Source organism: Labrus mixtus, chromosome 4, assembly GCF_963584025.1.
Source record: "Labrus mixtus chromosome 4, fLabMix1.1, whole genome shotgun sequence".
Taxonomy (NCBI): Eukaryota; Metazoa; Chordata; class Actinopteri; order Labriformes; family Labridae; genus Labrus; species Labrus mixtus.
Window position 1 is genome coordinate 21938219 of NC_083615.1, and position 25747 is coordinate 21963965.

The 25747-nt window shown below is 41.2% G+C and overlaps 2 protein-coding genes across 3 annotated transcripts in view; one reads left to right on the forward strand and one right to left on the reverse strand.

Moving 5' to 3' along the window:
• Positions 1–25747, forward strand: part of LOC132973117 (zinc finger protein 3-like) — a 260609-nt gene that overhangs the window by 229401 nt on the left and 5461 nt on the right. The window lies entirely within an intron of this gene.
• Positions 1–25747, reverse strand: part of ckap5 (cytoskeleton associated protein 5) — a 36159-nt gene that overhangs the window by 9085 nt on the left and 1327 nt on the right. The window contains exons 2-33 of one of the 2 annotated variants that reach the window (XM_061036362.1): positions 23664–23760; positions 21822–22015; positions 19946–20152; positions 19625–19796; positions 19396–19528; positions 19174–19274; positions 18290–18403; positions 18013–18117; positions 17152–17241; positions 15126–15290; positions 14300–14428; positions 14037–14195; positions 13709–13810; positions 13144–13254; positions 12313–12405; positions 11954–12139; positions 11730–11824; positions 11332–11515; positions 11014–11162; positions 10657–10831; positions 10387–10500; positions 10118–10246; positions 9810–10004; positions 9592–9712; positions 9090–9172; positions 8505–8615; positions 7824–7946; positions 6748–6897; positions 6446–6649; positions 6222–6357; positions 5230–5423; positions 4956–5128 (exon numbers count right to left, since the gene is read on the reverse strand). In XM_061036362.1, the coding sequence (XP_060892345.1) occupies positions 4956–5128; positions 5230–5423; positions 6222–6357; positions 6446–6649; positions 6748–6897; positions 7824–7946; positions 8505–8615; positions 9090–9172; positions 9592–9712; positions 9810–10004; positions 10118–10246; positions 10387–10500; positions 10657–10831; positions 11014–11162; positions 11332–11515; positions 11730–11824; positions 11954–12139; positions 12313–12405; positions 13144–13254; positions 13709–13810; positions 14037–14195; positions 14300–14428; positions 15126–15290; positions 17152–17241; positions 18013–18117; positions 18290–18403; positions 19174–19274; positions 19396–19528; positions 19625–19796; positions 19946–20152; positions 21822–22015; positions 23664–23720 (4454 nt within the window). In that variant the 5' untranslated portion in view covers positions 23721–23760. The remainder of the gene's footprint in view (positions 1–4955; positions 5129–5229; positions 5424–6221; positions 6358–6445; positions 6650–6747; positions 6898–7823; positions 7947–8504; positions 8616–9089; positions 9173–9591; positions 9713–9809; positions 10005–10117; positions 10247–10386; positions 10501–10656; positions 10832–11013; positions 11163–11331; positions 11516–11729; positions 11825–11953; positions 12140–12312; positions 12406–13143; positions 13255–13708; positions 13811–14036; positions 14196–14299; positions 14429–15125; positions 15291–17151; positions 17242–18012; positions 18118–18289; positions 18404–19173; positions 19275–19395; positions 19529–19624; positions 19797–19945; positions 20153–21821; positions 22016–23663; positions 23761–25747) is intronic. The other variant, XM_061036363.1, reaches the window with a different exon arrangement.

A 25747-nucleotide genomic window follows, 5' to 3' on the forward strand; every position in this document is an offset into this window, starting at 1 on the left:
ATGCAGCGCGCACAGACTGTGAATATTGGCAGTATGTTGGGCTACATAAAGGGGGGAGGTCAAACTAAAATTAAAGACAACATTTATTTCCCTTTGGTTCTCTGTACAGTATATGATTGTCAGTGGAACGTTCTTTGACATAAAAACATGTTTGTTCTTCTGTGTGTTTGTTTTTTAACCACGGTGTTACATTGCGTTGGTCTATGGTGGACAGATCTCTTTGCTAACTATCATATTCTAAAAACAACTTTCCTGGTTTTTGAGATTCGGAACTGGAGAAAGATGCAGAGACTTCTGCAGCCGTCAAAGAGTTCTTTGTGAAACTCCTTTGAAAAAAATAAATAAACAAAAAAAAAAAAGGTAGGTAAGTAGTTAGGTAGGTAAAACTAGAATATGAAAACAAGTCAAAAGCATCTATACACCGACATGGCTCTCTCTCCTCACGTCCTTGTGTGTCTTCTTCAAATAACGGTCAAATAGTTCCCAGTGCGCAAAGTGCTTATCCTAATATTTACGGGGTGAAGTAAAACTTGCAAAGTAAAGGCTATTCAATGCCACTCCACAATCTAATTATAAAGTTATTAAGGCATTATTATGTATTTAAACAGAAATCCATGTCAAAACATGGTGTGTTCTCTAAACCCTGCTGTGGCCATGGCCACACACAAAGACCTTATTCCACCTGTCAGAAAGCTGATGTTTCAATACTCAGTGTCCCTCAATATTTGCAGGCATCATCACATATCCAGTAGCAGTTAACACAAACACACACAAGACAAAAGGCGTGATGGGGGAGAAGAAACAAAACTATATTTAAAGTGGTTGCAGGACGTTCTGAGCGTGAGTCTGGTGCTTTCTCAAGAATGTGAAAATGCACGGTGACTTCAACTCAAACGTCTCATTCGTTTTCTGAATGGTTTGTTGTAGTAGGTTGCATTCAGAGGAGTCCTGACGATGACAACACGTAGAAGAAAAAAAGAGGGATGAGGAGGACGAGGAGGAGGAGGAGGTACTTACATCCTATATGTGCGATACATTATTCTGCTCCAGAGAGGAAGGCAGGCAAAGCAGAGAAAGAAGGAAATCACACAGGAAGAAAGATGAAGGCTTAAGAGACAGACAGGCAGATGACGATGCGTACACACACACACAGGTTGGTTTCACAGACACAAAGGAGAAGGTTAAGTGGCCCAATGTGCCTTTAAAGTAAGTGTCTGTGAGAGCAACCCCAACATGCAGTGACTCAGAAAACAAGGACAAGAAGAGTAGGACGGATTGGTTTCAGGCAGAACATAAACATTCAAAGACTGATGGCATGAATCAAACTGCAGTCGGGAGTTCTATTAATGATCTGACAGATCAGAGAGATGGATGGGTCAAAGAACAGAGAACATGCATGAAGAAGAACAGTTGGTAAAGTCAGGTATCAAGAGATTCCACATCAGTTTAAAAGACGGGCAGTGTTCTTGTTTCTTTTTTTTCCAACAAAGAGGGGAGCAGGTTTGTCTTGAGATTTGTGTGTCATGAAATACGGGAAGGGCATATGCAAAGTGATGATGTGCAGCGATTCATTTGTGGATCAGAGTTTTGTCTCATCATAAACAACCTGATGAAGCACCATTGATAAAAAAAAAGAATAAGATTAAGAGGCACGGATAATGAGATGGATACCGATCATTTTTATGTCTGAATATGCTCGTTATTATCAGGAATTTTAAAAAGGAAGTCCGTTTAAATGTTCTGCACTTCATTGACGCAGAATGCCCCGTCTGAAGCCCTGCAGCTGCAGTCATCTTCCTCTGCCCCTCCCTCTGCATTCATTCCCTGAGACTGTGGCTTCATTTCAGTCAAACTTCCGCAACGTAAAAATGGAAAGTAAGAAACTGTCATTTCAGCAATATGTATTAATATCCATTTAAAAAAAAACCCCAGTTGAAGTTTGTTTTGTTCAGTCCACATTACGGAAGTCATTCGTGAGCTTTTCTCTCTACTCGCAGATAGCGGGCTCTCGCTGCCTCGGATTGGGGGAGGATTCATGAATAGCTCGGCAGTGAAAGCTTTGTGTCAGGCAGGAGGATTTCTTTAAAATCCCTTCAAACTATTAGCGATGCACCGGTCCATTTTTTTCCAGTTCCGATCCAATTTAGATTCATGTGTCGATACTGAAGCAGCAACAACTGTCAGGTTTTCAAATTAAATATTGTAGACTGTAAGAAATGTACTAAGCCCTGCACAGTCTAGGCCTGTGAAGGCTGTTTTGTCATGAGCCGGGGATCCGGCCTGAAGATTTCTGCCTTTTAATAAGGCAGTTTTTTTCTTACCACTGTAACTTTTGCTGCTTTGCTAAAGTGCTCATGGTGGATTAAGCCAGGTCTTTGTAATATAGCAAAAAGTAAGGTCTTTTACCTGCTTTTTGTAAAGTGTCTCGAGATAACACTTGTTTTGAGTAGACACTATACAATAAAGATTGATTGATACTTCAGATCACATAGAAGGAGCTGTTCCATCTCATCTAAACGTGTTGATGATTTGTGGACACTTCCTGCAGTTCAGTCTGAACGTCTTCAAAAGAGGGATTGTACAAGCTGATAATTTTTTAGTGACCAACAATCTGTCTTAATCAGTTACGTGGATCGGTGCCGTTAGTTGGATATCCAATCTGTAAATTACGTCAATATCGTAATATCTGAATTTCCTCCACTAAAAAAAAAAATGCTGTCTTAGTTAAGTTTACACTTGATCCATATAGCTCAGGGAAACGAGTAGTTACTGGACGTAACTCCAGTTCAGAGTACATGCGTAGCCATTACAGAGGCAGTGTTGTCACATACAGCCCAAAAGCTGTCTGAAAAAACACCCAAAACATAACATGAAATAGTTTTGTAATGTAATTTTAACTTTCATACAATACATCATAAAGCACAGCTGAACAGCACATTAAATAACTCTAAACAACAAACGACAGCAGCATCTAGCCATCACAGCGTACCAATATCAGCTGCATTACGTCCCCGCCTGGACTCAACGTTACCAAACGTACAAGTAAGAGTCATCAAAAGTCTTTATCAAGATATGCTGCTCATCTCTACTCCATGAAAAGAAAAAAGGCAGCAAGTCTGACAGAGCGGAACAAAACGACTACAAACAAATATTGCTTTTCATGTCAGTGCAGCGACAACATAAGGCACTCAAGTCACTCGCCTTCAGTGCGCTCAAGGCAGGCGCAGAGATGTTGCAAAAAGTTTATGTGAGATTGTTTGTTAACGTAGCCTTTGTGGCAGCTAATAGATTCACACGTACATGTGACCTTATTTCTAAATGACGGAGAGTCACTTGCTCCTTTTTCCCCCATTCAGAACGAGCTGCGCTCACATCCGTGTTCCCAACACGTAGGTGACACGCGGGCGGGCCGCCCAAAGTAGCCTATGTTTCTGACCTCATTTGTTTTCTTATTAGTAAATATGTTTTTGCAGCTACTTGCTGCCAATGTGATTCAGCTCGCTCTTGGTTTTGCTGTGTCTTCATAACAAGCACCCTACACAAGGCTCACCTGTTGTGATAATGGAGACGCAAGAGAAAGTTTTGAAAAAATGAGTTTTGTTGGTTTGTAAGGAGTTACAGTCTATGGTCCCAACCTCTAATAACAAGAACCTAGTAAAAGAAAATATTAAGACCAGGTCCTCGCTGCATGACCATGTGTCTCAGAAAGTAATCACATCCTGGGTTATGTTTAACTCCCATATAGTTTGCAATTCTTGCATAAATAAAACTAAGTAATGTCATACTAAGTTATATATCAGCTATACATGGGTTACTTGTTTAAAGCTACAGCTTTATAAGTTGTGCAGGGATAGAATAGTGCAGTAACATTACAACTCTCCAGTCCACACGTTTATCAAAGTGTTCACATGAATACATTCATCATTGTGTGAACATGTTTCTGATGAACACTGAAAGAGATTTGAAAAAAGGACACAAAAAAAAGGACAAAAAGATTAGATCATACGTAGACAGTTGTGCAGAAAGGCAGAAACAGGTGAATTCAAATTAAGTCAGAAAATAAATGTTTCAAAGGGGGTTCAAAGTTTCTGGGGGAGACCCCAAGACGCAGTTTTCGCGAGAGAATCGTGATGTCTATTCTCCGGGAGAAAAATCCTGATTCACATTATAGCTAGACTCGTGCAGCGCTAATAGAGACTCATTACCTACTCTCACCTGAATGCTGTGCTTAGACGTGATATTATTTAAATACAGTTTATCTAAACATATTTGGAATATTCTGTAAGTTATTATACAATCAAACTAGCCAAAACGAGACAGCAGCACAATCCAAGCCAGAAACAGCCTAATATGACCACACTGTGAGGAGGAAAGAGGTGGACGCTAGGAGGAGATACTGTGGGCAGCGATGGCACATGAAAGCCCGGTGTTTCAACACGTTGTAGCTTTTGTCTCAGTCAATTTTCATTCATTAAAGATGTAAAGCCATCATAGTTTCATTGAATTCTGACTAAGCATCCAGACAGTTTAGATTAAAAGGACAGTAAGAGGAGGTAGAAATATGTTTCAATAGTAAATCAATGTGACGCTTTGAAGGCACAAACATCTGCATAGCCAGAATTAACGTGACTCTAATAATATAATTTTCATCTGTCATTTGATTACGTCTGTTCTCGTCATCCTTTATGATAATTGCTGCAAGAAAGCAAAAAAATAAAAACATATCCGGGATAAGCCACACCCACTTCTATCCGAATACAGCGTTTATTTTGGTTGAACAAATACGGATAATAACGTCTCTGCACAACCCTACAAAAATAATATACTTAATATATCAGCAAGGGCATTAAATATTTGAATAATCTTTGGGGTGATTTAATATTATCAGCCTCCTTCTTGGTTTTTTGTTCAGCCGAGGTAAAATTCCCCGTAGCCCTGAGTCAAAGAGGACCTACTTGAGTTTGTTCGGGTCTTCCTGTGCAGGTTTGCGGAGAAAGGTGGCGTTGGGGTTTGTAGGGTGCTCTCTCTGAGATCTTTCTGGCGCGCTCGGCTTGGCGGGAGCTGCAGCAGTCTTCTTCGCTGAGCGCTTGATTCTCTCCTCCAGCATGCTCATGTCTTTCTCTGACAACTGGAGGGGTGAGAGAAAAGGGTCACGTTAAGGTGGAAGGGGTTAGGCTTATGTTTTTAAACTCCTTATCAAGTCTGACAAAGGCGTTAGCGCTTTCATACATTTCCTATGAGTTTGTAGACTTGTTCCCCACAGACGTTGTAGACGGCCACCACGGTGTTCAGCGCAGCGTTGCGGACAGACGTGTCTCTGTCACCAATGTGAACAGCGATCTCCTTCAGAGACTTTGCAGGCGTGGGTTGGCATACATTCATCCCATAGCCCTCTATTAAACATCCCAACTCCTCCAGACATTCTGGGACACAACGGAAACAATGTGGTTAGAAAGAGGCTTCCAATCAAACAGAGCAGGTTGGGCTGATTTAGAGCTTGTGTACTTCTTTACAATTTTTAAAAAAACTGTAGTTTTTCTCAACTCATGCAAAACTAATGATTTTATCATTTGGCATGATATTCTTTGTTTCTATGAAAGTTGCTCTGTGAAAGGCTATCATAAAGCTAGACAAAACGAAGAAAAAAGCTGGGATTAGCATTTCATGCTGCAAACAGTTTAATTGTACTCTAAGACTTTTTCACATTTCATTTATTGTGTAACTTCCTGGTCACAAGTAGTGCATACAACAACCAACACTGATGATGATAAACAACGGAGAAATTACTTAGAAAGGAGGCAGATTGTAGAAAGGGGCTCTCAATGGAGACTGTAAAGTACTCGTCCCTTTGACAAAGAGCCTTCTGTGTTCAGGTGATCAATATGTGGAATGTCTTACCTGCAGAGCTCAGATTAGACACTGACTGAGTTTTATGTATTTCATGTTTATGGCTCATTTAGGGATGGGCTTTGCAAATGAGCTCAGGCTATAAGTGCTGTACTGTGTGGCATCGGTTAACTTGCTTCATACTTGTCCTTACACAAATAAACATTAAATAAACGTATAGTCTATTATACAATGATGGATGTAAAGATGTTGCTGTTATAGAAACCACAGTTTTTCTCCTACACCATGACCTGCCAGTCCTTTTATCTCTATAAAAATAACATTTCATGGGCACAAGGTCTTGACCAGTTTGCAATCTGTGTGCAAAAACCTACCTGCTCTCTGTTTGGAGTTCTTGGATTTGGTTCCATCCATCAGTAAAGGGAAGACCTTGGATGCAGGGTAAACCTTACACAGCATTCCCAGTATGGCTCGCACATCCTTACGAACCCCATCCTTGGACTCTCCGACCTAAAGAAGAAGAAGAAGAGGAGAGGAAACTGAGAAGGAAGCTTCAGAGAGATTTGTTGTGGTCTCTTTGAGTTTCATGTGTTCTCACCTTAAGTATGAGGTAGGGGATGAAGGAGTTGGCCTCGTACTCAGTCAGGTGGTAGTCCTCTCTGTTCAGCATGGCAAACAGCAGCTTCAGATACTCCAACACCTTCATCAGGACTGTGGTGTTGGTGTCAAAGAAGCGCAGGGTGAACCACTTCAGGATCAGGTCCAGGCAGCTTATGGTGGCCTCGCTCTCATTCTCCATCCTCTGACAAATACAAACACACACACAGTGGTTAAATGACTACATCAAGCCGACCACTTTTATGCTCCCCCAAAACTTGTAGTAAAGGGACTAGACGCTACCTCGATCATGACTCCGATGGCCTTGACGTGTCTCTGGAAGTCGAAGTGGAAGAGCTCGTCCTGCAGCCACTTAGCAAAGCAGGTGGACATCTGAGTCTTCAGCTGCTCCACATATTCATCTCGAGGAGTCATGAAGTTCCATTTCAAGACCTACGGATGAAGAATGTTTTACTTAATACATTTACATTTTTTACTCAAACTTTTGTCGTTCAAAAGTGTGTTCCTTTAAGTCCTGGAGCTTATTCTAATACGAGTTGTTTTCAGACACCAATAAATAATTCTCACAGCAGCACAAGCTGAAACTTCTAAATAATAACTCAAAGCCAGGAGCTCTTGGGGTGCTGGTGGCCGAGTGGTTAGTTTGCATGCCCTCATGTACAGAGGCTGTAGTCTTGGAAGCAGACTGCCCGTGTTCGAATCAGACATGTGGCTCATTACCTTACGGTCGTTCCCCTACTCTCTTTGGCCCCAATTTCAAACTCTATCCACTGTCCTGTCCATGAAAGGCCCAAAAATATATCAGGAACTCCTTCCCAAAATGTTCCTACTGTACAGCTTCTAACATGACCTACAAAAGGTGGAGTTTAAATTCCCCCACAAAGAAAACAGAAGACTGTTTAAATGATCTTATTTAACAGTGGCCTCTTGACCTTTGGTCGTTTTAATCTCAGAAGGGTTGGAGTCTGACTGCTCTGCACAAAGGTTTAACGTTTAACCTTTTGTTAAATCAGTGACATCCAGCTTATTATTCTCCTTTCTAACATGTGGTGCTTTAGGGGGCTGTTAGCAAGAAACATTTGATGACTTTCATCACCTGTTGTGTTCATCGATTTGACCATGTTGTTTCTGTACAGGTATGTGCATCTTTCTTTTATGGTCTAAGTTTTAAACGAGCTATAACTAATTATTCTCTGTGACAACGATGGTGAAGCTGATCATAGCATCTAATAGATAAAAACACTGTCTCAAAGATTTTATTAGTAGTATATATTACTCAGCTTTAACAGTGTGTTAAGATCTCTGCTTATATAACCTCGTCATATAAAGTAAACAAACACATTCAGCTCATCAGGTACCTTCAGCTGCTTCTCCTCCTTGATCCTCTGCTCCTTAGCATTGGGGATAAGGACGAAGATTGGCCCGGACCTATCTTCATCATCCTTCAGGCCTTTGGCTGCAGGCTTCTTGCCAGCTGCACCCTGAGAGGGGCGGCAACAAAACAGTGTGAGGGCGAGGAAGCAACAGGCTCTGCCTGTGGATGTGGACTCATGAAGGTGTGTATATAGAGAGTGAAGGATATGTGTGTGTTTATGTGAAAGGCAGTAAGACTAGAAACGGAAGATAAATGGCTGTTATGCTGAGAAGACCTCAGTGCAGGTTAACAAACACACACACGGTCCTTATGTGATATTAATTCAAACCATAAAAGAAAACGGCAAACACACACACCTGACCAAATTCAAGTGACATGAGACCCTTCATGCAAATAGAGTCGTCATGGTTACATGTTAAAAGCAAGAAACAAGTCTCCGTGAACTTTTCACCTCACAAGCCCTGTGCATTTGGTGTTACAGTTGTATATTCAGTATTAGTGACCAGAGAGAGACGAGGTTAGACTGAGCTGAGACCCGAACACGCAGAGCGTCCACAGAGAAACTCTGTCCACGTCTGCAGCTCACTGAGTTCACAGCACGGACATGAAGAGTTAAGAAGTTGTGGACCGAGTTTCATCCCAAGGTACCCTGCCTCACATCTACCTGTTGACTGCCAGCTGCAGCCTTGCCTTTGCCCAGTGGCTTTTTACTAGCATTACTGTCCTTGTCCTTGGAGGGAGGGGGAGGGGCGGATTCCTCAGGAGGGGAGGAGGGCTGGGTGAGTAGAAAAACCACATTACGTTTATACTTCAAGGTAATGAAATGACTGATACAAACTAAATGTGCATAGACAGAAAAGGAAAAAATCTAATGCTGGATATAAACAACAACCAACAGAACTGACAACTGAGGTACTAAAGGGTCGACATGCGAGTATGTACAGAGCTGAAGGAGAATCACAATAATTTTCAACCCAGGCCCTACTTTGACATGTTTTGGGGTTTAAAGGGCTAATATGTAGTTCAAGTTTTGTGTATTCTGCTGTCTGTGAAACTGCCTGCATCATAATCTTTCAAAAGGACTTCTTCTGAGTCTGACGCTCATTATGTTTTCAGTCTCTAAGAAAAAGAATCTGAGCATCTGTGTGGTAAAAAATAAAAAAGGGGCAGTCAGTAATTATCAAAAGTTGTGTGTTTGTGTTTTTGCACAGTTGAGACCGAACACTGGAGCTGATTCAGACAGACATACCTTCTTCGCAGCCGCTCCTCCTCGGACCTTCTTCACCTCAGGTTTACTGTCACAATCATCAGCAGCTGGCTGAGACCTGGTGGCTGCAGGACACACACATGAGTCAACATTTCTGTGTGTGTAAATATGTTTATATGTTGCATTTATTTCAAGGACTTCTCAATGTGACCCTTGTTAACACAATAACAGTGCAGCCCAAACTCAGGCAACACAAACACAGAGGCATAATGGAGTATTGTCACAAGGGTACAATTGCACTGAGGGAGTTTGTTTTGGTCTGAGAGACAAAAGTGCAACATCAACCGGATCAAGATTCCTATATTATACATTTAATACATTAGTTATTTTTTGCTGATTTTGAACTGGATCAGAGTTCCATCAGCTGTTAGAACCCTAACCTACTTTACATAATGCATTACATTTCTAGTAGAACAGACGCTGGGAAACTGATACTGCGGTTGTAAAGAGTCTTGATATCTTTTTTCTGTGTTCTCAAACATACCTGAGGGTGCTCTCGGCTCTGCAGAGCCTTTTCCTCCAGCTTTGGCAGGAGCTGCAGGTTTAGCCGGCATCACAGCCCGAGCTTTTTCCAACATGCCTGCCACCTGATCCTTAGAGGACGTCTGCAGAGATGTGAGGACAGAGACATTTAATACTTGGGACGAGGCAGACGATGATTTAGATGCTTGTAAACAACAGCACAATAAATGAGATAAATACTTTGAGTTTCCCAGTAGCTTTGAGCATCTTGTCGTAGCCAATGTGCATCATGAAGGTGGGCAGGGCATCCTGAGCTTTCTTCCTCACGTCTCCGTTTCGGTCCTCCAGGCAGATGTAGAGCTGAGGGACACACAGCATGAGATCTGCGGGGACGCTCCTCAGGGTGGGAAGTTTCTCTGCTAACCAGCCGAGCACCTTGGGGAGAAAAAGACGTTTTAATGACTGATAATCCCACGGATTTCACTACAGGACTATTCTCCTGATACAATCATCATGTACAGTATGTGTGTGTGTGTGTGTGTGTGTACCTCCTGCCGTAGGAAGGGATTCTCTCTCTTCAGCTCCTCTGAAAAGTCTTCTCCTTCCAGCCAATCCTTCATCCCGGTCTGCTCCACCCAGGCTTGTAGAGTTGCCATGGCAGCTGCTCGTACATTAACCTACAGAGGAGGAAGATGATATGCATCAGCAACACATAGTTCAACACATTTCCATCTTCTCATGGCATTGCTGCTATTTAATGGGGAAACAAATGTGTGTTATTGCAGGTGTTTCTGATATCAGCGTATTGGCCCAGTACCTTGCTGTCTCCTAGCACAGTGATCACAGGGATTCCCAGTGCCTTAACATGCTGCTTGAGTCCAGGTCCCATTGCTGTTGCCAGCTGCTGTAGGATAGTCAGGGTCTGCTGGACCTGAACACCAAAAACAGATGATTTACACATTTACCTTTTACTGTGAAAATAATCTTAAATCCATGTCAAACAAAGCTACCAGCCTTTAGATCAAGTGCTGGCACATCATTTAAAATCTACAGACATCCTGCAGGACAGGCCAGTTCTTTGACTCACCAGGATTTTGTTGGAGTCACCGAGTCGACCTTTCAGGGCCAAAGGCAGATCCCCGATGTTGGCTGTGATGAACTTGGCCTCGGAGATGATGGCCGCAGTCTCATCAAGACCCTCCTTCCTGATCTTCCAGTTCTTATCCTCAATCTTTGACACCAGATCAGGCGTTATCTTGTCACTAAAAGGAGGAGAGGAAAGGAAGACAGACTCTTAGTACCTGACTCTATGACAGTATCACAATCAGTATATTTGAACTGCTCCAATAAACGGCTTCAGGAAGCGGCTGAAAAAAAAACAAACAAACAGGCTGTTTTGTATAAATGTAGGTTGGCTGAGAGCCTGTGTCCTTCACTCTGTTACCTGATATCTGTTCTGGGCAGCAGATCCATGATGTCTTGTCCTCCTCCTCCTCCTCCATCTTCTTCCTGCTCCTCTCCATCATCACCAGCATCCATCGCAGCTGCCTTCTTGGCGAGTCTGGTTGGAGCCGGTGGAGACTGTCCCTGCATCTTTGAGGAAAAAACAAACAGACTTCTAATTTTTTTGGTTTCATGTCACTCTCTGACAGTAACATGTCAGGATGTTCAGCTGGAGAGAAGCTCTTTAGTTTTTTATTCCATAGCATCAAATACTTTGAATGTGAAGGAAACATCTTTGATTCTCTGACTCTGTCTCTACCTTCTCAAACTCGGCGTCAATCTGAGCGAGGAGAGCGGGCTTCTCATCTTCAAAGAACATGCGCAGAGGAGCTCCCATGTACAGGTACATGACTCCCAGCAGGGTGATGGCAGACGACCGAATAACGGGGTTAGTCGCTCCCAGAGCCGTCTTCACGTTGTTGATGAAAGCCTTCACATTGATGCTGGACAGAAAGAGAAAGAGAGTGCAAGACAGATCGAGGTTTAATGTTTACAGATAGCATGGTGTGTTGTGCTGTAATATCTTTGCCAAGACATTGATAAAACATGTATAATTATCAGGAAAGATAATCAACCCTAAATGAAGATAATTTATTATAAGAGTTACACTGACCTGAGTATTTCAATGACTAAATATAAAAATGCCTGCTAACTTACCCAGCAAATCCAAACTCCTTCATGGCATTAGCCAGCCAGTTCAGACTTTCGGCCTGATTTTTGGGGTTCTTCTGTGCAAATACCATTGACACAAGCTGGCAAATAAAAACAAACCATGTAAATACAGCTTATCTATTATCTTCAGTTATCTATTAGACAGTTCATTTTCTTTGCAGAAATGCTTTCCTGTCCAAAACACAAACAAAAAAAAAGGGGCATCAAACCTGTTCTGCAGTCCAAGGCAGAGAGCAGGCCTCTCCAATAGCAGTCAGTCCCTCTTTGGCATTTCCACCACATTTGACGTCTCCAACCTTATCCACCAAACCCTCCAACACAACAGACGCTGAGGTCTTTGAAAACTGTCCCCGCTGAGCTATAAGAGCCACGACATGCAGCTTCATCTGCATCACCTGAGAGAGAGGAGACAAGGGACTTAGAATAGGAACATCTCAGTCTCTTAATGATTCCCTGGGCTTCACCAGGGCTACTAAGCCGGAAAAACATTCAGCATGAGATACTGGAAAAGTCAAACCCCGCAGAATTGGCATAATATCCAGATCAGCTCTGTAGGCAGCACATTTACCTGGAAGTTTGTCTCTTTCCAGCCGGGTTTCTTGGCTAACATCCGGACTAAAGCTTGGCAGGGCATCACAGCCTTATCCATAGTCTCAACAGCCTGAAACACAAGAACTACTATGTGACATTCCTGCATATTACAGATAGGAACAGGTCAGCGGGGTAAAGCTTAAATTATTTCACACAAAACAATTACTAGTTATTGCAATAAAAAAGTGACAAAAAAGTTCAATGAATAGATACCAAAACAAGCCACAGATCATTTCTATTTTCTTTGCATTTTGTTCTGTTACATTTGGAAATATTTAAAGATGGAAGTCTTCTGAGGCCCTCAGTCAGTACTTTTCAAAGTGTGGGGAGCACCCCCCTTTTTGTGCATGACAGAAAGTTTGAGAACCATCACCCTAAGCAGACATGGGCAGAAAACAATCAACTAAAATACGTTTCTGCTGCGCAACAGATTTAAAAAAAAATGTTCTGCCCATGACAAAACGTTTAACTCACAAAAGATCATTATTCAATTATTATGACATCCAATCTGAGACACTGGACATGAACATGTTTGGCATTTCAGTCTAAAAAGAAAATGTAAAAATCATTTTCATGTTAAATTAAGTTTTATTAATTTAAGCCGACTGGCACATTTTTTTCAGCTACAGTCCTAAAGTGTAATCATTTAATTTGAGAACACAATCAGCTATCTTCTTTATCTTTTTTTATTCTCATGAGAAAAAAGTTGAAATATATTTGGATTAAATTCATTGGTTATAAATTTACTATGTCTTCAAGGAAGAAAAAAAAAAAAAAAAAAAAAAAAAAAAAAAAAGAGATCTTTTACCTTCTGGAACTCCTCCATACTGGCCAGTCTCTCCTTCCAGTTAGCGGAGTCCAGCTGCTGCAGACAGGAGGCAGGAAGAACACCAGCTGCCAGCTCTTCACACACCTCAATCTGACACACATTAAATAAAATAGTGAAGGAGTTAGACTTCCTCCACCTCGTCATAAGACTTAGAAACATTCTTACTTTAGGTGGTAAAGCAGTCTAACACTGTCGTTCTCTACTGACCTCAACAAATTCTAAAACAGTCTGCCATCGACTGACTGCTCTACAGAAGCACAGCGGCATCAGAAATCTTAGGCAACATTCAGTACATTTAAAAAAATGTTTGTTTTGTTCAGGTTTCTGCCCACTCATTCAAAATCTCCTTGACAGAATTATATATCAACCACGCAAATGATGCAGAATGCTCAAAGACAACAACAGACAACAATGCTCAAAGACAAAACTAGATAATAGGGGTGGGGGAGAGAAGAAGGGATGAGAACTCTTCTTGGAAGAAGTTTTAAAAAGGGTGTCTCGTAGACTGCAGAGTGATAAACTGAAGGGGAAATGTTTGACTTACAGAGAGTTCAGTCTCTACCACTTCTTTGTTGTCTGATGTTTTCTTGGTTTTTCCACCAGCTGCTGCAGCTGGTTTTCCTTTCTTAGCTGGACCTGCAGAAGGCTGCAAAGGAGACACAGAAATAACCTTATGTTAGAATGTACTGCTTCAAGCTTTAATAAATGTTGCTCAACAGTAATATATGATGAATGGAATTCTGTCCTTTTATTGAATATGAACTGGACATCAAGGTAGTGACAGCTGAATTGTGTCTAGTTGTGTTTTGCTTTAGTTCAGAACTATTCTAAATACATTTGCGTTGTCTGCATGTGCTTTGAACATACTGTACCTTGCTGGCTGCAGAAGCTTGGCTCTTCTTGGGTGGGCCAGAGGATTTGGGTGGGGCTTCAGCAGGGGGAGGAGCCTTAGCTGCTGGCTTCTTATCTGCACCTCCACCTGCACCCTTCTTTCCTCCAGGAAGCTCCACTTTATCTGCACACTCCTTTATCTGTGAACATACGGCAAAGAGGACAGCATTTCATCAGTTCATGTTAATAAAAACAGGAGCTGATGAGAGTTTCATCAACCCTTCACTCTGCTGCTGATCCTCACCTTATCCAGTTTGAGTTTATCCAGGTCACTCAGGAAGGGGTTAACAGCTTTCTCCCCGACCACTTTCATGGCCGTCCCCAAGGCTTCAAACGCAGCTTCACGCACCTCTGGAGCAGAGTCGTTCACTTGCTGAGAGGTTTAAAGACAAAACAGGGACACGTTGAAAACACAAGCTTCGTCACTTATGTGATTTTTGTGACCAAAAACTATATTTAACCTTGTAAAAATAAGGGTTGTTTGAAGAATAAAATCAAAGGGTTCATTTATGAATATTTGAAGGATGTTTTCTTTTGTTTAAGTAAAAATAAATAAAATACATGCTTCATAGTTTCATATTTAAAAACAAACAAAAACATGTTTATCTGATACTGTTTGGCTGTTAGCACATCAGAAGGGGCTACCAGCTTTGTTTTGAGGTAGTCTCGCTCTGAGCTCAGCTGACACTAACTTTGGCATAGCTTGTTTCTTTTACAGCCTGATATCTAGATACAACAGGAAGTCTTCAATTTAAAAAATCATCTTAAAATGCTTTCCTGCCCTTCACCCTTTTTTTAAAGCTTTCCAGAGAACTGACTGAGAGACCAAAATGTCCAAAGTTGACCATTGTTGTCGAAATACATTTCATGATGACCCCGATTCAGCCATTTTTATGCTTTCCTCATGTCTTAAATGTTTTGTTTAAGAATTCCATCTCACACCAACTGTAGCTATATCATCACAGGTAGTTTTACTGTACTGTGAGAAGCATTTTAATAATTAGATTTCTTTTCATTCAATGTGATTCCAGCAGACACAATAAACGTCTGTATTATGTCAGGATGTGTACCTTGATGAGAGCAGCACAGAGGGGTTTGAGGACACTCTTGGGCAGCGTGGCCTGTGTGCAGTGTCTGAAGGAGCGGGCCAGAAACAGAGAGGCATGCTGCTTTATAGAAGGATTCTTATTGTCCATCACACCCAGGATATCCTCCGACATGTTCTGCAGAGTGGTCTGGAAAGAAAAGAGATACAAGATTAGCTATAAAAGTTGAAACACTTTTGAAGCAGGCAGGAAAGTCATAAAGTGCTCAGTAAATAAACCAGTAGTCAATAAGTTAATTTTGGGGACTGCACTGCTGTAGAGTCATGCCGAGCCAACTGAAGACTTTTTGAAGAAATGCCGACTGCAGTAAAAATGAAGGGGGTAATAAGGAAAGTTGTATTTCATCCTTCCTGACCGCCTTTCCGCTCATCCTGGATACCGTTTATGGTAAATGGACTTGAGCTTGTACAACACTTTTCTAGTCTTCAGACAACTCACAGCGCTTTTACAATGTACTTAGCAGACGCTTTTATCCAAAGTGACGTACATCAGAGAGTAAGTACAACACTAATCTATTCATACACTGCCACCGAAGCAGCGTGAGCAATTCAGGGTCAAGTGTCTTGCCCAAGGATACACCGGACATGTTGCTGCAGGAGCTGGGGATCGAACCCTCGACCTTCCAGTTAAGGGATGACCGACTCTACCAACTGAGCCACATACATAACATTCCATGCAAGTACTGCCAGTCTCCCTCCCCAACCTTTACCCCTCTGGCTCACTGACATCTGGTGCCAAAGAAGGCTGTAACAGTACAAGTTTACCTATAAGTGTAAGTTGTCCTGTGTGCTTGTGTTATAATTACAGCTGTATAACCCGATGGAAACGAGGTTGTGAGCAGTTGCCCTGACGGTCCTATGATTCATTGCAGTAACAGTGATTGGGTAATAAAAGGTACCCGTTGCCAGCTGCAGGATCTATTTTAGACATTGTCTAAATCACGCGGTGTGTAGCTTACCGGTCACATCCCTAATGCGACTAAATTGACTTTAGCTCAGTGGGGATCCGTGCTGCATCCAAAGAGGAAGTAGGAGCAGCATGCTGAGTGGTGTTACCTGTGGCAGGACTCTGGCCTTTATAGTCAGGCATCATTGTGAGTTAGTTATTTGGTGTATTAAGTTGCACTTGAAGAGGTCACACCTAAAACAATAATCTACATTTTGTCATTTGTACCCATTGTTTTTTTTAATTTTATTTTTAAATGGAGCAGACATAAGTGCATGTGATGTTACATTGGTGTTTTCCCTGCACAGCAGTCCTCGAAATCACAAGATGTGTGATATCTGTTGTGCCTCGACTTCGCTAAAATATGAGTTACTGTAGAATCTGGAATATTAGTCGCACCGGTACATAAGACTTGAGAGGTTTCCCAGAGCGACAAAGGTTGAAACTGACTGTCTGACGATTTCTATTGTGTTCAGCGAAATCCACTATGTACAATTTGTGTACAGCTGTGTAGCTCTTTTAGTTCCGTCTGTTTTCACTTTGTGGAGTTTGCACTCCTACAAGCTACAGTACAGTAGTTGTGAAGTAGCTTACAGTCCATAACCCTGCAAGTCGTACTGCCCACTTTAACTCTTTCACTTTAATATAGGACTCTTCCAAATCAAAAGTGTGCCCCATAAGGTTTATGTACAGAACAATATTACATTGTTTTCTTTAAATTCATGATTATGACCTAATGAGGGAGAAAAGATGTTTAAAAGTCGTGCAGCCAGCCGTACACTTTTAGAATGAAGAATAGGTATTAAAAGTGACAGTATATGTGTATATAACACTGAGTATGGCTTCACATGTTTCAGCCCACCTGACAGAGTCACATCTCCAGCTGGTCACATGCCATAGAAGTGAAAAGCATCTTGAGCGTTATCACGGACTGTGATCACCTTCACCTTCTTCATAACTATTACTCTCATACAAGTTTCTGGGTGTTTCAATATGAGCCACTCACTTCTGAATATTCGATCAAAGTAAGAAATACGACACTTACTGTGTGAAAGATGGCGTCCATAGCCTCCTGCAGGGCCTGGACAACCTGAGGCTTCTTCTCCTTGAACTTCTCCAGAAGAGTTGGAACCACCTAAATAACACACAGGGATTACATTCAGCAGTACCCAGTGACTTTGAAAGATGGTATAGTAGTGTGTTTAATTGTTGTTTCATTTTAGCAAAGTCTTTATGTCTTTCCTTTTGTAGTTAAAAATGTTTTTGAGTTATGTTTTGGGCCTTTTGCCTTTATTGGATAGGACAGCTGAATGGAAAATGTGGGGAGAAGGCAGTTGGGTGAGGACATGAAGCAGGTCCAAGGTCGGATTTGCACCCACAGCCGCTGCAACAAGGACTATAGCCTCTGTACATGGTGCATGCGACATAACCGCTATAGGCTGCTGCTATCAGCACTACCAGGTATTATGTCATTTAAGGTACCGGTACTTGAAAAGGGGGGCTTCAGTAGGCTAGTGGTTAGTGCACATGTGCCATGTATGGAGGCTGTAGTCCTCAAAGCGGGTGGCCCGGGTTCAAATCCGACCTGTGGCTTCTTGCCCGCATGACATGCCCCACTCTATCTTCACGATTTCTCACTATATCCACTTTCCTATCGCTAAAATAAAAAAAAGGTAGAAAAAACCAAAAATGAACCTGAAAAAATGAATCAAGTATAAAATATTGTATAACTACATTCAGTCAATTGTTCCTCTTTACTTCACTGAATTAAGAATTAGCAGACCTTTTCATAAAAGGCACAACACAACTCAAACTTTTCCTTTGACATTTCAGTCTACTTGAAAAGTAATTATATGTTAATTGATTTAAACTTTTCTGTCATATTATATTGTTTTCTTCAGCTTACATGTCCTGCATATGTTCCAAACTTCTTCCTGAGACCAGCGGCCAGTCCAGCCAGACATTTCGCTGCTAGCGTCACCAGCATCACGTTTGCATCTTTGCCCACAACCTGCAAAGAAAAGAGCAGAGTGTCTACAATGAAGACATATCACATTGTCCGTTTTACAAAGAATTGACTCATGGTGAGAAATCATGGTTTGTTTTAAATGTTTATCCTTCGGGCTCCTCTTTAGTGCCCTTTAGTCTACTTCATGATAAAGGCGAAGTGCTGGAGTGTTTACCTTGGTCAGTGATCTAACGAGGTCTCCGTATTCTCCGTTCTCTATTTTGGGGTTCTTGATGAGAGTCTCCACGGCCTCTAGAGCTTCTTTCCTCTCCTGCCACTTTTTAGCTTCCTGCAGAGGCAAATTCACACATTCAATTCAATCGCACAGACAAACTGGATTATGTGCTTTAAATTTCTTGTCACAGCACAACAGAGATATACCAGCATCCTTCAAATAATTGTTTTAAGCACCGACCTTTACTTTGAATGTTGATTAAGTAATTGAATCACTTTTGATACGGGTCTGACGATTATGAAGTCTTTGGGTAAAGAAAAAAAAAAAAAAAAAAACCTTCTACTACAAGTAAACACATTTTCAATACCACAAAGCTAATGAGGAATTTTCCTTGTGGTGATTTTTGTGGCTTTCTTCTACTTTGAGAGACTTCCATGTGAAGTGAGGGTGAGTCGATGTGTGAACGCAGCAGGAAATATTCTGGAAAATTTGCTGCGATAGAATGGGCAGGGATGTTGGCTTTTATATCACTCCGTGGTTGATTAACTGGTCTGATCATTGTGAGCACAGCCAAGGTACTTCATACTCTTCTCTGCTTGCAAGTATGTTCTTTACCACTCATTCGCTGATACTGTGAATACGTCTGATTACTTGTAGTATTGATATAAAAGGCGAAAACTGTTATCATAGCGTCGGACACCGTTGCTAGTATCCAGCTCTGAGATGCATATGTGCACAGACCACTCAGGAGGATTTCAGGGGCAGTGCATGTGTCTAACTGATGAAGTTAAAATGTTTTTTATCTGCTTAGTAGACATTCATCAATCATCGATTTATGATCCAATCATTATTTTGCATAATCCTGGTACATAGTATAAACTTACTATTTTGTCATAGAAGTCTTTTGGCATCTTGGACAGAATCTCCACAGCTTCCAGCAGCTCATAAGGATCCACTGGTGCCACAGTGTCCACCTCATCATCTCCTGAAAGAGAAAACAACAAAGATGACCCCATGACTCTCCTGAAACTCAACATCAGGGAGGGCCACTAGGAGGCATTTAATATAAATGAACATGTTAGAAGTCAACTTGTAATTAAACCTACCATCCGACTGGTCTCCTCCTTGGGCTTGGTGCTGTTCAAACTTGGCCTTCAGGTCCTGCTGTGAGCGCAGGAACCTGGTCTGCTTAGGAGGCGCTGTAGGCAGCTTCACCCACTCCTCCTCCAGCTCCTTCAGCTACACAGGCAAAGAACAGACATGTTATCTCGATTCTGAAGTCAGAACATTAAAAAGAAAATCAGATGAGAAAATGCAATGGTAAAGGCGTCATACCTGTACAGAGTTAATGCTCTGCAGCGGAGGTCTCAGAGCGTCTCTGATCCATTTGTAGATCTCTATAGCGAGAAGTTTGGCTTCATCTCTCACTGCCTTTTCTCTGGACTCAAACTGTTTGGGTAAAGCCTTCACTACTGGCTTCAACGTCACAATTTTAGACCCAAACTCACTGAGGGAAGAAGCAAACACACCAAGAGGTCAGTAAACAGGAGATATTAGCATCCCAGTTTGGATTGGTCAGTGTACTTTCAAAGTAAAGTATACCAAAAGGTACATCAGATGACTGCTGTCATTGCAGCTCACGATTGTAACACTGACCTGAGAGCCCTCCGCAGAGCCTCGAAGCAGGTCACCACTATCTTGGGGTTCTTGTTTTCCAGTCCTTTGAGGAGCTCCTCTTGAACCACCTCAGCTTTCTCAATCTCTATGTACATGAGACAGATGTCTGTGCCCAGCTCCTTGGCCCGGGCCTTCGGCTGGTTGAACACTTTGGTCACAACACCGGAAACCACCTCACCTGTTGTTCTGTAGCACAAAGATATGACACAAGCACAGCCTGTGAGAACACACTGGACCTACTTTTGATCGACCTTTCAGGTCAGTATACAGCATGTGTGAATCCACTGTGGCGAGCAGCACCGTCAGATATACCTTCTTAAACAGTAATGCAGTCATTTTAAACAAACCTGCACATGACACTGCAGCTACCATGACAATATAAAAGCAGTGCATTTTGATTTGTCGCAGACTTTCTGAAATTGGGAAAAGTTAAGATTTTAAATTTGATTAATGCAAAAACTCAGAAAAGGGAATTATATTAAATATCAGTCTAGGCTGCATGGTGGTGCAGTGGTTGGCGCTGTTGCTAGCGAGAAGGTTCCTGATTTGAATCCCTGTCTGACAGGAGCCTTTCTGTGTGGAGTTTGAATGTTCTCCCCATGCATGATGTGTGGGTCTCCTTACGGGTACTACGGCTTCCTCCCAGTCCAAAGACATGCTCGTTAGGGTCAATTGGTGACTCTCAAATTGCCGTAGACGCGAATTTGAGTGTGGCTGGAGCCGTGTGATTGGCTGGTGAACAGTCCAGGATGTACCCCGCCTCTCGCCCAATGACAGCTGGGACTTACTGTGTTCTTACTGTTTAGTCCAAATGAACACACTACACTTTGCATTTTCAGAGACCAAATTAAGTTAGACTATTTTACATCAACTCTGTCTTAAATATAGAAACCCTGACAGAAACTCTCAGAAGGGCCCGAAATCCATTTATTCTGTCAAACCAGCAGGGAAAACAGAGACAAGATGGCTCCTACTACCCATCAGCTCAGCTACCAGACTGACAGTGCGACATGGACAGCTATTACTACTAAAATTCAAAAGTATTATGTGCAACACATTCTGCAGGAGCTCAAGCTTCATGCAATCTGAGTTGTTACATAAAAACAACTACAACACATCATGTATATGGTGAAATAAACAACAACAGATAGAAGTGGATTTTGATGCCTTTCTTGATTGAATCAAAAGTATTTTATCAATAAGTCTTTATTTTTAAAGTATAATTTTATAGCAGTAATAATTTGCAAAATCTAATTACCGTATGTGGCTCTGTTTTCAAAGACATTTTCCCAACTTAGTTTGGACTTGACAATTATTTGCAGCAGTGATTATAAGAATAGTATCCAAGTTGAAGTGCACTCTAATCAGTGATGTCATCAGTTTTCATGTGGAGAACCTTTTGTCTTGTGTTTAAATGATGGGTGTGGTTTAGTTGGAGCACCTGGGCTCAGTTCTTTAAGAACTAAAGCTACTGTTCTTTTTTGAAAAGCTGAATCATGCTCTGTGTTTCTTTGTCCTTCTACTCGTCAGTATTGTCACACCACATTTCTGTGATAGCCACTCACGCTAACTGGTCCCCACATCCCAGTTCTTTTCAGCAGTTACTATGCATTCTGAATAAATACCTATATGTGTGTCTGCTGGATTGTCTACTGCCTCAAACAGCTTTCCTAAAGATTCAGGTAATTTTGTTTTGGCACCTTCCTTCTTCCAAGATTAAAACCTATCATGTGGTGATTTGGCATCTGGTAAGGCTTTAAACAAATAATCTGTTCCTACAACTGAGTCACATGTGGTTACAATGCATTGTTTGCAGATCTGCTTCAGGTAAACTCTAAAATAAGCTGCTACTCACTTTCCAGCTACATGTGCGTTCTCAACAAAGGCCAGAGCCGCCTCCAGGCCTTTGAGTTGAGCCACGGCATTGGAGTCTGTGACAAACTTCTTTATCAGTCCCAGGTACTTCCCCCACTCTGGACTCTTCTCGTCTTCTATCCTCTGGAACAACTTCAGAGCTTCTTCATAACCGTTCAGTCGCGCTTTCCACACCTGACCAGGAGAGAGAGAATCCGGGAGAAAGCCACGGGCGAAAGAGGGAATAGGTTACAAATACACATTTCAATGTCATTTATTTTATAAAGCTGGGTATTTGTATGACAAACTGGGGATATGACCTACATTCATAATGACTGAACATCTCGGTTACATGCTGTACCCTAGTCTGTTTGCCTTTCAAGGCTTTTCCTCAGGCTCATTATGAACTTAATGCTGAATTGTTGGTCCATGTTCAAAAGACAGAACTTCATTTGGTTCTGATGCTGTAACCTTTTTTGTAATACAAAAAAAAAAGGGGTATGCAGATGCAGGATCGAGAATAGCCTATGGTCAGCCTGCTTGTTATTCTTGTAAGGTTCCACTTCAGCTACGACTGTCATTGGGCTGTGGGGGTCTAAAATTAACTCAGGCCCAGGAAGGTGAAACAATACCTGTAGGGTGAAAGTACTTTTTTTATCCTAAATCCATATGATGTACACTGCAAAACAAATGTGGCACCGCACATCATTTTATTGACATCATAAAGTAAAACTAGATCTGTGTGCAAATACAACCACCGGAACTTCTGCCACTACATTATTTTGATATTCTGCTGATCTATGAAATGTCACTTTTACTTTTTTCCAGGTCCAACAGGAACAAACAACCCAAGACTGGCAGTAAGGACAAGGAGACATATTCAGCATTTAACTCAGTAGAAAAATAAATAACTGGCAGTTGACTTTTTTTCTTGGGATACATTTAAAATACTGCTATAGACCGATACAGACTTGGAAATGTACAAGAAGCCTGCATAGAGTGCATTCTTGAGCTGAAAGAAAAATTGACCTTTTCTTCATGGATTCTGCAATTTGCCAACACTTCTCTGTGAACAGTGATTTTATCTCTAGGTAGAGATTATATCCTCTATATCAGTTGTGATCTCAATAAGTCAAAGTACAGCGAAACAGGGACTATCACCAGCCTCGTTCTTTGACCAACAAGATGTAGCGTCACCTTACCATGTAGCCCAAGGAGCTAGCAGACAGGAGCTGTTTTTCATGCCAAGTCATTGAGAGAAAAGGCGAAACAAACCACCATGTATAAACTTTTTCTATAGAAAGCATTTGCTCATATCCAAGTTAAAATAAAAAGACATTTTGGCATTGGTATAAGACTAATTGGTTGACTGGTTAACATGATGGTGATACGACTTGGACAAGAGTTGTGTATACATTTCATCCCAAATGTTTTTAGATTTTTGGGAATAAATATCCAACTGAAATGGTAACAAAGCATTCAAGAAAGGTTCATCAGAACAAAGCTGACAGTTTGGGATGTAAAATGAACCTGAACTTATCATTATGTAAGCTGTAAAAGGTTTGAGAGCTGAGTTACAGTAAAAACAAGAAGAGGAGTAGGAGGATCCATTAGTTGATGCACAAAATACACAACAGACCACAAAAGCTAAAACATGGATGTACCCTTCACCTCAGTAATCTGGAACACAAAGTTTTTCTTAGGCAGGAGTGAGATATGAAAAACACCTCCGGTCAATATTTGACTCAGTGCAAATCCTGTGAGATCAGGTGAATTTATTCCAAGTTAAACTGCAGGAGACACGATGAAGGAAAAACATCCCATTAGACAGTCAATTAGTTACCTTGTGTTCACATTTCTGGTCGATGGGAAGCTTCATCCACTCGCTTTCGTCCCCCATGGTGGCCACACAGGGGGTGGGCTTCCCCAAAGGTACTCAACTGGAAAAACAAAACAAAAACAACCTCATTGTCAACAGTCATGATTGTTGTGATGAATTGGCCATTAGAGTCACAATTTTTAATTTGTTTTCTTTTTTATTCTCATAGTTAAAACTATGGAAACAGAAATGACATTTGAAATGAAATTGGTCTATCATCTTTATGACATTGACATATTTTACTTTTAAAAGCATCTTCAGTTTGCATGTGGCCTACACAGATTTTGATTAAAATTTCTATAAACTCTTAATTGTTCATCCTGTCTTCAACACACCAAAGTTATCCCGCTGTCAGCAGAGCACTATGTTACAGAAGAATACTTCATGTTGCAGCTGATTTCCCCTCATCTCTGCTGGGACAATGCGCCTTGAACTCTTATTCTCCTGTGTATACACCTGTTGAATTCCATTTTCTGTAGACTATATTTCGACCTACTTATGGTGACACTGCTCAGGCTTGTTTCAACGCCGTGGCTACGTGCGTTCCTGCAGCATTAAAAAATCCCCTGTAGCCCTTCAGTGCTTTCCCACGGACTACCATTATATAGACGCCCTAAAAACTTGATAGGACATGTTGAACTGCAAACGCCAGGTATGGCTCTTATACAATTTTGATCCATGGAAGTTTCTATTTGTAACACTTTAAAGATGTTTAAAGCCATTCAATCATGATATTATTGTAATGGCAAGTCTGGTTCACACTCCTGTCTAGCATTTCTAATAGAACAAACTCATTTTTGCCATCCTTAGGTCAGCTATCCAGACCTATGTGTAGTATATCTCTATTGCACATGTTTGCAGGCTATGAAGCTAAAGAGATGCCCAGATTGCTTACTGAAAAATGGGATGAGATGGAGTATTGTATTAGTGATGCATTTTGTCTTTTGCACACTTATAGGTATCACAACATAGCATACAAATTAGACTAATTGTTATCTCCTTCTGTGCACAAATAATACACTTATCCTGCTGATACAGTCTGGTCAATTTCAGAGTCCTGAGTGTTTCACCAAAGACACTTTGACAAGGCAGATGAAGAACTCCCTTTGCAGGATTGGTAGTTCTTTTTAGACTAAAGCAGCACTCACTTTCTCACATGAATTTCATTTCCCTGGCTGGAAAGCCTGAGCATGTGATTGTCTAATGCACGGTCAGGGAGGGGCTACGAGTTCATATTTCATATTGATCCAAGCCAGTAAAGTAAACAGGCAACAGAAATCATTCAAGTCTCTGCTGGTAACTCATGTCAGCTTGGAGCCACATTTACAAACAACGAATGCAGAATTTGTCTATTTATCTTTATAAAGGCATATTGATCCACATTTCGTCATAGACATTCAAAACACATACTTTTAATGTGACACAAATAAAAGAAGTACCCCCTGGATTGAGAATGCACCCTTTAAATAAAAGAAGAATAAAAAGGAAATACTAGTTCATGTTGACCTTGGTTATTCATAAAGACAAGGCATATTGAAGCTAACTAAGTGGCCTACTAGGTGACATATTGTCACTACATGTTTAAATGTCACTGCAAACTATCGCCTAGCTGAAGACTACGGAAAAAGAAACAGGATGCATATTTTATTTTAACAAACAGCGATGTGTTTGGAGCCCATATCCTAAACTTTAAGGATGTGCAATGCACAAATCTGGTTACCACAGTCACTGCTTTCCATGTAATAAAGAATTAAAACTAAAGATTGTTTTGATTTGTGGAATTGTTTACAGCTAACAATTACATTTGAAAACATCATCTATAATTCAACTCATCTAAAGATGCATCTTTTCTTAAATATAAATTTCCTCGTGATTCATTTTGTCTAGTTTATATTTGATCAGTCATGTGTTGTTTTTAAATCATTGTTGGTTTTGCAAAGCAATTGTTTAGCACTTCTGTATGGTTCTTTTGACACACCTCATCCCAAACAGATCATGTGGTTTTGATCAAGTGGCTCTTGTTGCTAGGAGACACAATTCTTGCCAAA